This window comes from Salvelinus namaycush, chromosome 26, assembly GCF_016432855.1.
Source record: "Salvelinus namaycush isolate Seneca chromosome 26, SaNama_1.0, whole genome shotgun sequence".
Lineage (NCBI taxonomy): Eukaryota > Metazoa > Chordata > Actinopteri > Salmoniformes > Salmonidae > Salvelinus > Salvelinus namaycush.
This window is the reverse complement of record NC_052332.1, coordinates 33,883,729-33,900,023: the sequence shown is the minus strand read 5'-3', so window position 1 is coordinate 33,900,023 and position 16,295 is coordinate 33,883,729. Positions and strand designations below refer to the sequence as shown.

The 16,295-nt window shown below is 42.0% G+C and overlaps 2 protein-coding genes across 2 annotated transcripts; both read right to left on the bottom strand.

The window, feature by feature from the left end:
- Positions 1–651: 651 nt before the first annotated feature.
- On the bottom strand, positions 652–2,827 carry si:dkey-251i10.2 (uncharacterized protein LOC562682 homolog). Its single transcript, XM_038965296.1, has 5 exons — positions 2,513–2,827; positions 2,013–2,131; positions 1,801–1,910; positions 1,173–1,237; positions 652–1,073 (listed from the first exon to the last, which is right to left on the bottom strand). The coding sequence occupies exons 1-5, from the start codon at positions 2,703–2,705 to the stop codon at positions 964–966; spliced, it is 597 nt and encodes a 198-aa protein (XP_038821224.1). The 5' UTR covers positions 2,706–2,827; the 3' UTR covers positions 652–963.
- Positions 2,828–3,451: 624 nt separating this feature from the next.
- si:dkey-251i10.3 (uncharacterized protein LOC553498 homolog) lies at positions 3,452–15,145 on the bottom strand. Its single transcript, XM_038965342.1, has 15 exons — positions 14,790–15,145; positions 13,176–13,263; positions 12,667–12,737; positions 12,392–12,456; positions 12,057–12,205; positions 11,813–11,968; positions 11,610–11,729; positions 11,265–11,359; positions 10,111–10,234; positions 9,903–9,980; positions 5,658–6,057; positions 5,031–5,500; positions 4,659–4,843; positions 4,431–4,530; positions 3,452–4,305 (listed from the first exon to the last, which is right to left on the bottom strand). The coding sequence occupies exons 1-15, from the start codon at positions 14,840–14,842 to the stop codon at positions 4,021–4,023; spliced, it is 2,439 nt and encodes an 812-aa protein (XP_038821270.1). The 5' UTR covers positions 14,843–15,145; the 3' UTR covers positions 3,452–4,020.
- Between the last annotated feature and the right edge of the window lie 1,150 nt (positions 15,146–16,295).

Here is a 16,295-nt window from a genome sequence, read left to right as displayed (position 1 = left end):
ATGGAATATGAAGATTTTGAAAGATCAGGAGACTGCAATGTAAACTGACAACCCTTTGCATGAATTTGCACTACCTGGTTTAACTGGTCTGTTGCCCTACGCATAGTCATACATGCTTGGATTTGGTTGAGTTATGGCGTAATGATCCAAGAAGTGAAATATAGTAGCTGACAAGTTTGAGATGACTTAACATAATATTTAGTTTGTGCCACTGGTGTCCGGTGCCTTGTTGGCTAGTCTTGCCATAGGCATGTTATATGATCCCAGCACACTCCATTTTGGCTTGTGACAGCAGTTCTCATTTCTACAGTTGGAATGTAGTTCAACTTCTGTCCACATTTTATGGTATATTTTACTACATTAAAACTGAAGGAGTCTGGTGGGAAATCTGGTATAGTTGCCTTACATATGGTAGGCAAAGTGTCCTCTCTAGAGTAAACAAAACTCAATGTCCTGCTTCCCCCATGACTAAAAGACATTGGGAAGATCTTCCTGACGAACTCCAGAGCTGGTCAGGCACTCATGTGTAGATGGATCTGGACAGTAAGGTATTGAAATAATTATCTGCCTTAAAACAAATTGACAAGTGCCACCATTGACTTGTCTTAAAATAAATAGCATACAAGGTGGAACCATGAAATCTGGACACAGTGGACAGAAATTACATTTTAATACCGTGTGTAGACATATTTCTGACAAACAGAATATGGATAACAGGACACTCAAGTATAAATGAGGTTATAGTGACGTAAAATAATTAGGATAGACTTTAGTCCCCAATTGAATGAAGACAAAGCAAATGTATCACTAACGGCTGCATGATACTGTACCTTTAATCAGTAAAACTTTTGTATGGAAAGTACTTTTTTCTAATACAATATATATTAATTATGCAATCAAAATACTTTTTCCAATGAAAGCGGGTGATGCAATCTGCTTCGGTAGAATCAAAATGGAATGGAACTATCTTGGGAGCATCTGTGACACCAGCATACATGGGGCAAGGAGCAGCAGAAATCCTTTACTGGCCATCCCTGGATTTCCACCTGTAGCCAGACCAATGCCCTCTGATCCTGAGACACAAGATACAGTAGAAAGAGGTCAGCACAGACCCATGGAAGAGAAAGTGAGATGGATCATAATCTAATTTACTGTTGTACATTCACACCCACCTTTGATCAAAGTTCCTGACCTGATATTCAACCAGTAGACAGTGCGCTGTTGGGCTACAGTGGCCCTGAAAAAAAAGTGCAATGCAGATTAATGAAAGGTTGCCTGTCAAAGTGCTGTGTGAGAGAAACAGATTTTTTTCACTGACTTTTTACTTAAATTGGCATATAATTTAATGGTAAATGTACCTTTATTCTTTTAATGTCATGTATTATAAGTATTCGTTAACATTGTCATATCATTTGTGTAATACGTGCGGAGCAAAACGGATCATCTAGTTTTATAGACTCACAAAGGGTTCAAGATTAGATTTAGGGCTCTATTCAATCTGGATCGCTGAAGCCTAAGGGTTGCGCCCTGGAAATGTAAAGATTATTCCCGATTGAGCAGACATATACAGTCTTTACCTTGAATGCAGTCTCCGCTAACGCATTAACATTGCTTTTAACATTGCCTCTGGAGGTAGTGGTCGAGATTTAGCAAATACGGAAGTTTACATTTGAGTAATGTGTGTAGCCAATGGTATTTTTACGAAAAGTGTAGTAAGGGTGATGAGACTCTAAACTTAATAACGTAACGCTGAACTTCAGCTATACAGATTGAATAGAGCCCTTGGTGTTATGTTCTTACATGAAGTAGATAGTGTTGGTGTTGTTGGGTGGTATCCAGGTAAACACAGTAGTGTCGTCTTTCAAGTTAGTATTGGCATGGGTGATGGCACCTTCTTTATTTCCTGAGCACTTGGAGACACAATCATATTTGTCAACCTCTTTCTAGAATGTTTAGTTTACTCATGGAATTTTCACCCCAATTAGGTTACACATGGGAAGCTATTAACTTACCTGCAGGAATTTGGTATCTGGAGGAGGAAGTTGCCAACTTCCTAAAGCATTAGTGCTAGTGCTGGCTGCCGATCGGGCCTCCAGAAGCACGCCTCTGTAGTTTGTTCCAGTTATGGTCACTTATGGGGAAATACACCAACAAACAGTACAGAGTGATACAAATGTGCCATTGCGTTCCCCTTCATCTGCAGAAATGTGGTATCTTGAATCAATGTTAAGGCATGATAACAGAAAATGTAAGAAGCCTCAGACACACTGTCTTACCCATCGAAAAGTGTCTAGTTGTGACCATTGTCATTGGCCTGCCTTATCCCTTCCACTATGAATTAATAACTGTTATTTTTAACACAACACATTTTTCTAATTTGTGAACTATTTGTTAGGGTTATTTCATAACATCAGCAGACAAGTGTTACTGGTCCGATCAAATTAGAAATCACATCTAGTTCCTTGGGCATGTCCAAAGCTGTAAGGTGTAGGTAGGATGTCCAACATCTTACCTGTAATGGGCTGGCCAGTCTGAAGGGTCCTGGTGCTGGTGAGGATGGTGTAGGGTGCTGGGGTTGGCTGTGGCTGCACCCCAGTGTGGCGAGGAACCATGTCATCACAGGCGGAGGTGGGTGCACCGTTGGGAAAGCCAAAGCAGGGAGAGATCCCTTGTAGAAGGACCAGACTAAACATCAACAGCTCCATCAGGTCAAGTCAAAGTAATCCAGCACAGCAGCACTACGTACAGAGGGCAGGTGGGGGAAGAGTGGAATGGGAGCCTTGAATCAAGAGATGGTCTTTTGAGGCAAATTACTGCTGAGTCACTCATGCACATGCCTGTCCACTAACAGGGGTGAACCCTTGACATGCGCAAGAGCAACAGTCCCCATATTCTACCCCCCCCCCGCCCCACAAAAAAAGGTTTATCTTCTTCTTTTCATGGCAAGACAAAGCAACTCTTTCTTCTCCACACACTGCTGTGAAAAATTACAATTTTTCTCACCACTTGTGCACATGCCCGTGCACCAACAGGGGTGTCAGGTGAACCCTTGACCACGCGCAGGAGCAACAGTTTCCCATTCTATTTCCCCCAAAAACATGTTTTTCTTTTCAGGGCAAAACAAAGCAACTCTTTCTTCTCCACATACAGCCATGAAAACTAACAATTATGCTCACTGGACTCGTGGCTTGATGTCAAATTCTCTGAACTGCAATGGAAAGTTATTGTGCAATGTGACCAAGTAAACTATATTTAATCTCCTAGTCATGTCATCAACAGCAAGCTTTTACACCATGAGTAGCTCTAATCTATGGATTACTGACCATTGCTCTGGATGAGTCGATTAAATTATTTTGCTACTTGTGGAATATCTCTCAAGAATCAACTTTTTCCAGCAAACTCCATGTATCAAAATGTTATAAACATAATGGTAAAAGAAAACAGCACCTCATTCAGAATAGTCCTGAAAGGGTCAGACAGTGAGCTTTATTAGGTGTCATGTGTTTTATTAAGCACTTTAAACCCAAAAAACAATTTCATAAAACAGATGTTTTCCTATGAAAGTGTACTTTTATATCCTCCGTTTGAACACCAGGTTTATGTTGATATATCTCAGATTCAGGTTTACAATATAATTTCATGACATGGTCTCATTTCGAGGTTTTATTTACTGCAAAAAAAAAAAGAAAAGCGCACAGCTTGGTTTCCCCTCATCAGAGTCAACCACTAAAATAGACATAACCAGTAGACACAGAACCCTCTACAGTCAAATTCAACCGGACGGCTCGATTCAATCTGTAGCGTGATTGACACTTAAAAGGCAACATGTCTGCGTTCGCAGAGACAGCATATACGATAAATGCTGTATGTCAGCTCAATTGGAAATTACATTGACATTTCAAATCGCACTATAGCGCTGAACTTCAGCGATACGGATTGAATCAAGCCCTTAACCTAATGAACAGAATGAGTTCTTATCAACAGTCTCAGACATTTCAGTGATGACAACCAGTAGGACCATCAGTTTCTTTTGCGTTTGTGTTTCTTCTTTTGCTGGGAGCATCTTTTCTTCTGAGGGCCTTGGTCTGACTCCAGGTTAATACTGGGCCTTGTGACTGCCTGTCTGTTGTTCTTTATTAAGTCCTCCCGAGCAATTGGCTCAATGATGGCACCTAACTGGGTGACGACCTTTGGCGCTGTGATCTTCTGCACTGTGTTTTGGGTGTTCCAGGTGTGGCCAACAGGAGAACGGATGGTGCGCTCGAACTGTGTGGGGTTCTCAAATGGGAACGGTAACTGACACACCTGCAAGATATGAAGAAATTAGAAGTTAAACCAGAACTCATTGTCACACTTTTTTTGGGGGGGGGAGACCATACTCATCTGACAACCTCATATCTTTGTTTTAAATAGTACACGAGCTAGGTCACCTGGTGTGCAGCAATGGAGGAATCCCGCTTCTCTGCGATTATGATGTTAGGGAGCTTTTGGTCTTGCCTTGGTGGAGGTGGAGCAACTTTTACCCGGAATCTTAAGTAGACGAAGAAGCAAACCATGTTAGGGGGACAAACTCAAAAATACCTTCACTAAGCCTGCATGATACTACTTGGAGCAGTTTGTCAAAAGACTACAATTTAATGCCTTTGCCATCTACTTACCTCTTGCGTTTGCTACGAGAAGGTTGGAGACCGAGGCCCCCCCACTCTCCCCATCCAGGCAACGTCAGGTCAATAACCTTTGGCCTTCCTGCCTCCTCCTGTTTCCTTTTGTCCTTCAGGAAGTCGGAGATGACATCATCCCCTGCAAAGGCCTCTTTAATGATGATCCTCTGTTCCTCCTTGTCCTGAGATGGCAATACAGGACAGAAAAGGCAGAGTTTAATTTCCCAGGTAACAGCATAGGATACGTAAAGATCTTTTTGCAGGAAGGTGAGCTAATTGGTGCATTGAATCCTCCTGCAGATCGAAGGGCGCTCGTTTCAGATCCGCCTTGAAAAATACATGTATTGGTCTTTGAACTGTGTCCCTTACCTCAACATCCTCAATAGCTGTTGGAGCCAACGGCATTTCGATGACCTTTGCTTCCTTGGTCAGAACCTCATTGGGATCAATCATTTTCTTTCTCTTTCTCTTTTTGTCTGCCTGTTGAGTTGCAGACTGAGTGTCTGTTTCCTCTGTGCCCGGAGTCTGGGTGGTCAGAAGTGCTGTGTCACTGGCAGAAATGTCCTGACTGAGCAGCTCCACATCCTCCAGGGTCCTAACCCGCACCAGGCCCTCCTCCAGCAGGGCAGGGCTCTCTTCCTGGCCTGCACCTGGGCTTGCCTTGGGCTGGTCAGCTGGAGGCTCCATGTGGTTCTTCACTAGCCCATGGAACAGGCTGGTGAAATTTGAGAGCCCAGCCTCCTCATCATCAGAGATCTCTACAGCCTCTTCATCATCTGAAATCTCTACAGCCTCTTCATCATCGTCAGAGATGTCTAAAATCTCAGCTTTCTTCTCATCTGGAGTTTGAATGGAAAAGAAGTTGTACTTTGTGAGAGACAACACAAACACAAAACCGGGAACTTGTCTCAATGTCATTTCACTCCTGATCATGATAAGAAACTAATCTGCAAAGACCTGATGCTACATTGTGACACACTATATCAATCACCTTACCGTCATTCTCCTCCATAGACATAGGTGCAACCTCAACATCTTCAGTTTGACGCAATTTCCGCCTCTCCTCAAACCCTCTTAAAAGTGATTCTTCTTCAGTTTCCTCCATCTGCTCCTCATCCTCCTCTTGGTCGTCCCATCCTTCCCCTGGTTTTCCCACTTCTCTGGGCCAAACAGGAGGATCTAAACGGTTGCTTTCCTCCTGCATCATAGGCTCTGTAGAAAGTTTGCCTCTCATCCATGGATTCACCTGGTCCAGTATGGGCTCTACATCATTCACAAAGTCTGGCAAGGTCTCTGCTGACTCCTCTTCATCCTCCTCATCTTCGTCAGCAGGGATTACCAACTTCTGGGTCAGATCTTTGTTCACTTCCAGCTGTATTTGCATGGCTTTGCGAGCCTGGGGACAAAGAGAAACCAAATCAGTCTCCAATTTATTTCAGTCTCATGACACATACCCTATGGCGATATATTTCAAATATAGAATGCAACTTTTAAATAAAAATCTGTCTGTAAATTTGCCCGTATATACACATTGAACAAAAATATAAACGCATCATACAACAATTTCAAAGATTTTTACCGAGTTACAGTTCATGTAAAGGAAAATCAGTCAATTGATATAAATTCATTAGGCCCTTATACAGATATGCATCTGTTTGTCACAGATACCTTTAAAAAGAAGTATGGGCGTGGATCAGAAAACCAGTCAGTATCTGGTGTGACCACCATTTGCTTCATGCAGCACGACATCTCTTTTGCATAGAGTTGATCAGGCTGTTGATTGTGGCCCGTGGAATGTTGTCTCACTCTTCAATGGAAGTGCGAAGTTGCTGGATATTGGCGGGAACTGGACCACACTGTCGTACACGTCTATCCAGAGCATCCCAAACATGCTCAATTGGTGACATGTCTGGTGAGTATGCAGGCCATGGAAGAACTGGGACATTTTCAGTTCCCATGAATTGTGTACAGATCCCTGCGATATGGGGCCGTGCATTTTCATGCTGAAACATGAGGTGATGGCGGTGGATGAAAGGCACAACAATGGGCCTCAGGATCAGGATTGCTGTACATTCAAATTGCCATCGATAAAATGCAATTGTTGCCTCCCAATTGGCGCCGTAGTCTAAGGCACTGCATCATAGTGAAGCTGTGCCACTAGAGATTCTGGGCTCGAGTCTAGGCGGTGTCGCAGCCGGCCGCGACCAGAAGACCCATGGGGCGGCGCACAATTGGCCCAGCGTTGTTCCGGGTTAGGCCGGCAGGGATGTCCTTGTGCACTAGCTACTCCTGTGGCGGGCCGGGCGCAGTGCATGCTGACATGGTCGCCAGGTGTACAGTGTTTCCTCCGACACATTGGTGCGGCTGGCTTCCAGGTTAAGTGGGCATTGTGTCAAGAAGCAGTGCGGCTTGGTTGGGTTGTGTTTCGGAGGATGCACGACTCTCGACCTTCGCCTCTCCCGAGTCCATACGGGAGTTGCAGCGATGAAACATGACTAACTACCAATTGGATACCACGAAATTAGGGAGAAAAAGGGGTAAAAATTAAATAAATAAAATGCAATTGTGTTCGTTGTCCGTAGCTTATGCCTGCCCATACCCCACCGCCACCATGGGGCACTCTGTTCACAACGGTGAATTCAGAAAACCGCTCGCCGACACAACGCCATACACATGCTCTGCGGTTGAGGCTGGTTGGACATACCGCTAAATTCTATAAAACGTCGCCTCCAACATCTTATGGTAGAGAAATTAACTTCTTATGGCTAGGGGGCAGCATTTTCACATTTGGATGAAAAGCGTGCCCAGAGTAAACTGCCTGCTACTCAGTCCCAGTTGCTAATATATGCATATTATTATATTTGGATAGAAAACACTCTGAAGTTTCTAAAACTGTTTGAATGATGTCTGTGAGTATAACAGAACTCATATAGCAGGTGAAAACCTGAGAAAAATCCAACCAGGAAATGGGAAATCTGAGGTTTGTAGTTTTTCAACTCTTGGACTATCGACTACACAGTGTCTCTATGGGGTCATTTCGCACTTCCTAAGGCATCCGCTAGATGTCAACAATCTTTAGAACCTTGTTTGATGCTTCTACTGTGAAGTGGGGGCGAATGAGAGGGGATTGAGTAAGGTCTCTCCCAGAGTGCCACGATCTGACCATGCGCGTTCATGTGAGAGTTAGCTTGAGTTCCATTGCATTTCTGAAGACAAAGGAATTCTCCGGTTGGAACATTATTGAAGATTTATGTTAAAAACACCCTAAAGATTGATTCTATACTTCGTTTGACATGTTTCTATGAACTGTAATATGACTTTAAGTCGGAACTTTTGCCTGGACCTGCCCACGCGTCGTGAGTTTAGATTGTGTACTGAACGCGCGAACCAAAAGGAGTCATTTGGATATAAATGATGGACTTTATGGAACAAATCAAACATTTGTGGAACTGGGATTCCTGGGAGTGCATTCTGATGAAGATCAAAGGTAAGCGAATATTTATAATGCTATTTCCGATTTATGTTGACTCCAACATGGCGGATATCTTTTTGGGTTGTGTTGGTCTCTGAGCGCCGTACTCAGATTATTGCATGGTTTGCTTTTTCCGTAAAGTTTATTTGAAATCTGACAGCGGTTGCATTAATAAGGAGAAGTATATCTTTAAATCTGTGAATAACACTTGTATCTTTTATCAATGTTTATTATGAGTATTTCTGTAAATTGATGTGGCTCTGTGCAAATTCACGGGATGTTTTGGAGGCAAAGCCAAATGTGAACTGAGGTTTTTGGATATAAATATGAACTTGATCGAACAAAACATACATGTATTGTGTAACATGTTGTCCCGGGAGTGTCATCTGATGAAGAATATCAAAGGTTAGTGATTAATTCTCTCCATTTCTGCTTTTTGTGACTCCTTCCATTGGTTGGAAAATTGCTGTATGCTTTCTGTGACTAGTTGCTGACCTAACATAATGATATGTTCTGCTTTTGCCGAAAAGCTTTTTTGAAAACGGACACTGTGGTTGGATTAACGAGAATTCTATCTTTAAAATGGTGTCTAATACTTGTATGTTTGAGAAATTTGAATTATGAGATTTCTGTTGATTTAATTTGGCGCCCTGCAATATCATTGGCTGTTGGCGAGGGGTTCCGGTTAACATTAAATTCTCTAGCAACAGCTCTGGTGGACATTCCTGTCAACATGCCAATCGCATGCTAGAGTGGCCTTTTATTGTCCCCAGCACAAGGTGCACCTGTGTAATGATCATGCTGTTTAATCAGCTTCTTGATAGTCCATCCACCTGACAGGTGTGACATATCTTGACAAAGGAGAAATGCTCACTAACAGGGTCGAAAACTAATTTGTGCACAACATTTGAAAGAATTAAGCTTCCGGTGCATATGGACATTTTTTGAAACATGGGACCAACACTTTACATGTTGTGTTTATATTTTTGTTCATTGTAGTTTCACAGTATGTCATGATCCAAAAGCCAAGGAGTCATCATTAACGAAAACAGATTAGCAAATAAATGCAAGATAGCTTTTTTCTGGTTAATACAGCACATTTTACAAACACGCGGTCGAATATGTTTTTGTGAATGTGACATTTGTGACTCCAGATTACTTTTGTGACCTGCATTTTACATATTTGAAACTGCCATTACATTTTGACTGCCATTCCATATTTGTGAGTTGTATTTTACGGCTCAGTTTGTGCAGATTAAAAGCACAGTATCCATATTAGGGCTTCCTCAGCTGGGATCCTTCTGGCAAAAGCAGTGCCCACAGAGCTGGAGTGGGCTCCATATTTGACAGGTCAGAGGTCAGCCCTCACACACACACTTTTTAATGAAAAAACAGAATTTTAAACTAGAAAAGAAATTGCCACCAACTTTGGTGACTGATTACATTATGTAAGATTGATAAAGAGTAGTATAAACAATATTACCGTTTGACCACAGTTAGCATGTTTACATGCACACCATCTTTGCATTTTCTCATGTGCAGATTATATTGATTTTAGCCGTGAAAAAAATATTGGTATCTTTGTGACACTACCTATATTTTAAACATTTTGATAAATTTCTTCTCCATATGATACCGCTCTTTTCTGAAAACACTGGTTCTCTCAAACTGCCCAATACATTTAAAACATTTTTTGCTAATAAAATATTGCGACTGGTAGCGTAATATCTTTTAAACAAACATCTAAAAACGGTTTAAAAGCACATTACCCCATCATCATATTTTGCCATGATGGCCTTGGACTTGGCCCATTTGCCACTGTTCTGGTGCTTCAGAGACATTCGTTCCTGTGGGAATAGAGATGAAACAGAAAAAATAAGCAGGTTTAATGCTAATAATCACAGTTTATTCTTAGGTTCTTTCAAGTTGTTTCCATCACTCTCTCCTTTCATGTAAAGGTCTCACAAAGCCTACTACCTTCATTCTTGACAGTTCCATCTTCTTCAGTTCCTCCAAGGCAGCAGCAGGGTCTGTCTTAACCATTTCATCAAACTGTTTTAGATACTCCTTACGCATCACTTTCTTCTGTACCCTGTGGTATCTGGGGAAGAAATGGGAATGTTATTCATCATGTAGTGCCTCTGATGTTCCCTTGCAGTGATGTTACAGCATTCACATGCCACCTTCCTTCCACCATCTCAGTTAATAAACCTCCTCCTGGATCAGCTAATTTCCTTTTACTTCACATTGCTCATCCTCCAGCAGAATTTACAGCTACAGAAGTTAGGAATTTCTTATCACCGCACAATTTAGGAAAATCAATACAACAGTTCACTTTTGTAGTGCAAAATAAATAAAGCGTCAAGCCCTCGTTAATACAGGGTATGTAATACATGGTACGTATATATCAAACCCTCATTAATATAGGGAACTACATGGTACGTATATATCAAACCCTCATTAATATAGGGAACTACATGGTACGTATATATCAAACCCTCATTAATATAGGGAACTACATGGTAAGGATATATCAAACCCTCATTAATATAGGGAACTACATGGTACGTATATATCAAACCCTCATTAATATAGGGAACTACATGGTACGTATATATCAAACCCTCATTAATATAGGGAACTACATGGTACGTATATATCAAACCCTCATTAATATAGGGAACTACATGGTACGTATATATCAAACCCTCATTAATATAGGGAACTACATGGTACGTATATATCAAACCCTCATTAATATAGGGAACTACATGGTAAGGATATATCAAACCCTCATTAATATAGGGAACTACATGGTAAGGATATATCAAACCCTCATTAATATAGGGAACTACATGGTACGTATATATCAAACCCTCATTAATATAGGGAACTACATGGTAAGGATATATCAAACCCTCATTAATATAGGGAACTACATGGTACGTATATATCAAACCCTCATTAATATAGGGAACTACATGATAAGGATATATCAAACCCTCATTAATATAGGGAACTACATGGTACGTATATATCAAACCCTCATTAATATAGGCAACTACATGATAAGGATATATCAAACCCTCATTAATATAGGGAACTACATGGTAAGGATATCAAACCCTCACTTTTTGCTTTTTATTTTTCTTTCCCTTTTGGCTTTCGCTTCATAATAAGACTGTAGTACTCTGGTTTTTTGGAGTTCTGCCCGACGGATCTTGGCCTGCAAAAAAATGTAATAATGTATTATATATTGGTTGTAGATATGTGACAACCAAGAACCATTTAGAAAAACTCCCCAATTTGTACATTGTTGTTTTTCAGTACATTGTCCATTTTGTCCACATACAGAATGAAGTCAATATCAGTAGTGCGTGCAGGCCTTTGTCCTTGCCCAGCACTAACACACCATATTCAGCTTATTTTACACATCTGACCACATACTGGATGTCATGCTTGAGGCGGGGACTCACCTCCTCCAGACTCATGGCCCTGAGAGAAGCCTCCTCCGTGGGCGTCAAGACAGGGTCATGGAGAGGCTGCTTGTTCATGCGTAGGAGGCTGAATATCTCCTGTTCTAGGGGGGTTTGGGCCTTGAACATAAAATATGAATCTGAAATTAGTTTATAATCATGTTACACAAACAGAAAACTCAAAAGGATATTTTTACACCCACCTTCCATCCAGCCACCACCTGCTCTATGCGTTTGGGGCCAGAGGGCTCCTGGTTCAGTGGGAAGACCAGCTGCTCTGCCTTCTGGTTCTGTAGGACCACACTCTGCCAGCGAGACACCTCTTTTGACGTTTTCTCAAAAGCCACTTCTCTTTGGATCTGTACAAGAATATTTGTTCAATCCTCTGAGTCGTTAACAGTGGCCTGCATTCAAGACTAGACATCCTGCCTCTGTCGGTGGTCTTACCTTTTCTGTCTCCTTCCTGGTCAGGGGCGTCTCCAGGGTGCTCTGGTTGTGTTGAAGGTTCTTCAGCTGCTTCTTCGTCTTGATTAAGGCACTGGGGGTCTTATCCAAGGTTCCAATGAGGTCAGACAAATTTATTTTGTCTCCTTCACCTGTCAGTCATGACACGCGGACAGACATACAGTTCAGACTCAGCTTATTGTTCAAACACATTTTGGATTTCCATCATGGTTCCTGGATCCTGTCATTTAACTTTCACAAACTAACTGACAAAAAACCTTGATAAAAGCACAAGGCATTTTCAAATAAGTAAATCAGGTACATTTAGCATCATTTACCTTCAGCATTGACTGTGAATTCTGACACCTGAATGCTTGCTTCAGACCGTTCAGTAAGCTTCTTCCTGATCGTGAAAACAATGCACATCAGACAAAGAAATGGATCAAACATGACTACAAAAGCAATACAAGTAAAAATGTAACATTACATACTGGTGAATAATATAATGAGTTGGTGGGCCAAGTTTGCCAGTCCTCATTTCTCCTGTATAACTCCAGAAGCCCAACTCATCTAGGAAGGTACTATAGGAGCACAATTTTCCGACATCTCTCACCTCTTCTTCCCCCCAAGCGAGCTGATGGCCTCCAGCAGCTTGCAGTGTTTCCTCTCATCATCACTGCCTCCCTGTATCAGACAAAACAAACAGCAGGGCTCTACATTCGTCCATTGTACTCACATATGCACGTAAATATTTTGCAGTGCGATCTGGAATTTTCATTTATGAGCACCAGTGAGTGAGAAAATGAAGGATTCTAGCGTTATTACCTGTAGACATTTTTTCCATACTCCTAAATGTATTTCTGTATGCCTACATTTTCAACTTAGGAGCAAACATGCTCCTTGTAAAAAAGGTCAGTATAGAGCACTACACTGTACCCAAAATGAACCGACCAATCCAGAATTCATGTGCTTTGAAAAGTCAGCTCATACTGATTCTCAATATAGTGACCTCCTCTTTCATGTTCTTCCTGCATGTTTCAAAAATTCCAAATAGACAGATAAGCTACTATCTTATTATTGCTCAAGATAATTACTGCAGGTGTGTGTGTGTATGTATCCTACCTCATCCTCACTAGCACTAATGATGTCATCTGCCAGTGCCCGTTGAAGCTCCTCGTCATCCATCCCCTGGACCACCGTCTCACGGGAACTGGAGTGGGGGACAAAAGAGCTACCTGTTACTTTGCACTTAGTTATCTTTTTATTCCATCAATATTTGACTAATCTACCAAAGACCATCATCATTAGCCCCTGGAGTTCTGTGCAACGTGTAGTTAGCACACACACGTATGTGGACACCCCTTCAAATTAGTGGATCTAGCTATTTCAGCCACACCTGTTGCTGACAGGTTATAATAATCAAGCACAGAGCCATGCAATCTCCATAGACAAACATTGGCAGTAGAATGGCCTTACTGAAGAGCTCAGTGACTTTCAACGTGGCACCGTCATATGATGGAACAACTCAGTTTGTCAAATTTCTGCTCTGCTAGAGCTGCCCCGGTCAACTGTAAGTGCTGTTATTGTGAAGTGGAAATGTCTAGGAGCAACAGCAGCTCAGGCGCGAAGCGGTAGGCCACACAAGCTCACAGAACAGGACCACCGAGTGCAGAAGTGTGTAGTGCGTAAAAATTGTCGGTCCTCGGTTGCAACACTCACTATCGATTTCCAAACTGACTCTGGAAGCAACATCTGCACAAGAACTGTTCATCCGGGCTGCATGAAATGGGTTTCCATGGCCAAGCGATCACCATGCGCAATCCCAAGCGTCAGCTGGAGTGGTGTAAAGCTTGCTGCCATTGGACTCTGGAGCAGTGGAAATAAGTTCTCTGGAGTGATAATCACGCTTCACCATCTGGCAGTCCAACAGACTAATCTGGGTTTGGTGTATGCCAGGAAAAGTGTGGAGGTTGTTATAGCAGCAAAGGGGGGAGCCTTTGTTTATATATCTTGCATTACTCATCACATATGTATATACTGTATTCTATTCTACTGAATCTTAGTCCGTTCTGCTCTGACATCGCGCGTCCATAGACATATAGTCTTAATTCATTCCTACTTAGATGTTTGGGTATGTTGTGCAATTTGTTAGATATTACTTGTTAGATACTACTGCACTGTCGGAGCTAGAAGCACAAGCATTTCTCTACACCCGGAATAACATCTGCTAATCACGTGTATGTGACCAATAAAATTTGATTTGAACTCCATAGTAATGCCCATGATTTTGGTATGAGATGTTCGAAGAGCAGGTGTCCACATACTTTTGGTCATGTAGTGTAAGAAATAAGTGCGACTAATTACTTGAAATTAAAGGTCGAGAGCCACTGAGGGTGCCAAATACACCAAATCACGTTAGTTAGCTAAAATTAGCGATTTGGCTAATATCATTGTATGCTGTAGCGTTAAGGTTTTCCTTCACTGGAACTAAGGGGCATAGCCCCAACCATGAAAACCGCCCAGACCATTATTCTTCCTCCACCAAACTTTACAGTTGGTACTATGCATTCGGGCAGGTAACGTTTTCCTTTGGTGAACCAGGTAGCTAGCTAAAACGCAAAGGTTAGCTACTTAACGTAATTTGGTGTAAGACCTTTCATTTCAATTAATTAGTCGCACTGTAAAGAATATCAGTAGAGGCCCGAGTTATTGAAAATGTGAGTTCAGTGCACAAACCTTGTCATCTTCATAGTTTCTCCACTCTTTCGTGTAGCTTTTGACTTGGCCATGTTGACTCGAAACTAGCTAGAAACACACGTGCAATGCAAATGCCGTGTGGGAGTGAAGTCTGTCGTACGCTGTCGTAAAGGCGCGTGCGACACAGCTGGCATGTTCGAGGACATCAATGCTGCGTACTACGCAGTTGGCACTCGTGGCCCAGATCTGCTGAAATTGACAAGTGTGGGTAACTGGATATTTGGAGCACAGGTAGAACAATGAGGTTAGTTATAAAAAAATATTTGCTTGGAGTGTCTGAAAGTTGGCGTTGCAAAAGAAGTTGGTGGATCAACAGCGATGGGTGTAACACAAAAACAGCAACAAAATGGCTGGATCAACAGTGATGAGTAGCTTAATGTTTACATATCAGGCTAAGAGATCTAACGTAGTAGGTTAGGGTTAGGCTGAGCTAAAAATGCTACAGTTTTCAACAATCGACTAGTCATGCAGACCAATCAGCCACGCCACAAACGGTCTTGAGTGACAACAAATCTGCCCAATTAGCTGATTCGCTTTCCATACACCCACTTCTCTTGATCCTCCCACTTCTGTTGACACGGCCACTTACAGACACACTCCATTTATGCAGTTACCCATGACCCGAAAAATAATGCCAGGCTCTAATCATGACCATCCAGTTAATATTTTTTTAAATAAAAATACAATTATTTAACGAGGCAAGTCAGTTAAGAACAAATTCTTATTTTACAATGACGACCTACCCTGGCCAAACCCTCCCTTAACCCAGACAACACTAGGCCAATTGTGTGCCGTATGGGACTACCGATCACGGCCGGTTGTGATACAGCCCGGGATTGAACCAGGATCTGTAGTGACACCTCTAGCACTGAGATGCAGTGACTTTCGAAGGCAGTGAGATGCAGTGCCTTCGACCGCTGCACCACTCAGTAGTAGTAGTTTATAATTAATGACTTGTCTTCTTCTGGAACACGAATTCCCCCAAGTTTTTCCCTGAACTCTATCCTACTTACCACCAGTGGCGATTTTAGCATGTCAGTCTTGGTGGGGCACACTCAACAACAAAAAATTAAGATGCATGCCAGCAAAGCCACTACACAACACTAAACAATACATTAATTGCACTATAACGGTGACAAACGGTGCCCACAAACTGTTAGGGCCTACATAAAGCTATCCCAACAGCAGAGCTTTCTTTTCAGCACAATGGAGTGAATCCTTACCACTGCTACACCTTGCTATCAGCGGAGCCTTGTCTGGCAGCGAAACAGTTCATATAGCCTCATTTACTGCCTTTTTAAAAAACATAGCTGATATGGCTGACTTGCCTCAACAAATGTGGTTTCTACTGACAATTGATATGTACAAACAGTGGCATAAGGGGACGACGAGCGCATAAGAGGCAATCCATAATTTCGATTAAGACATTAATGAGCAAGCTGGGACGGACGTAGTCATAACTATTTGTTCAGAACTTTTGAAATG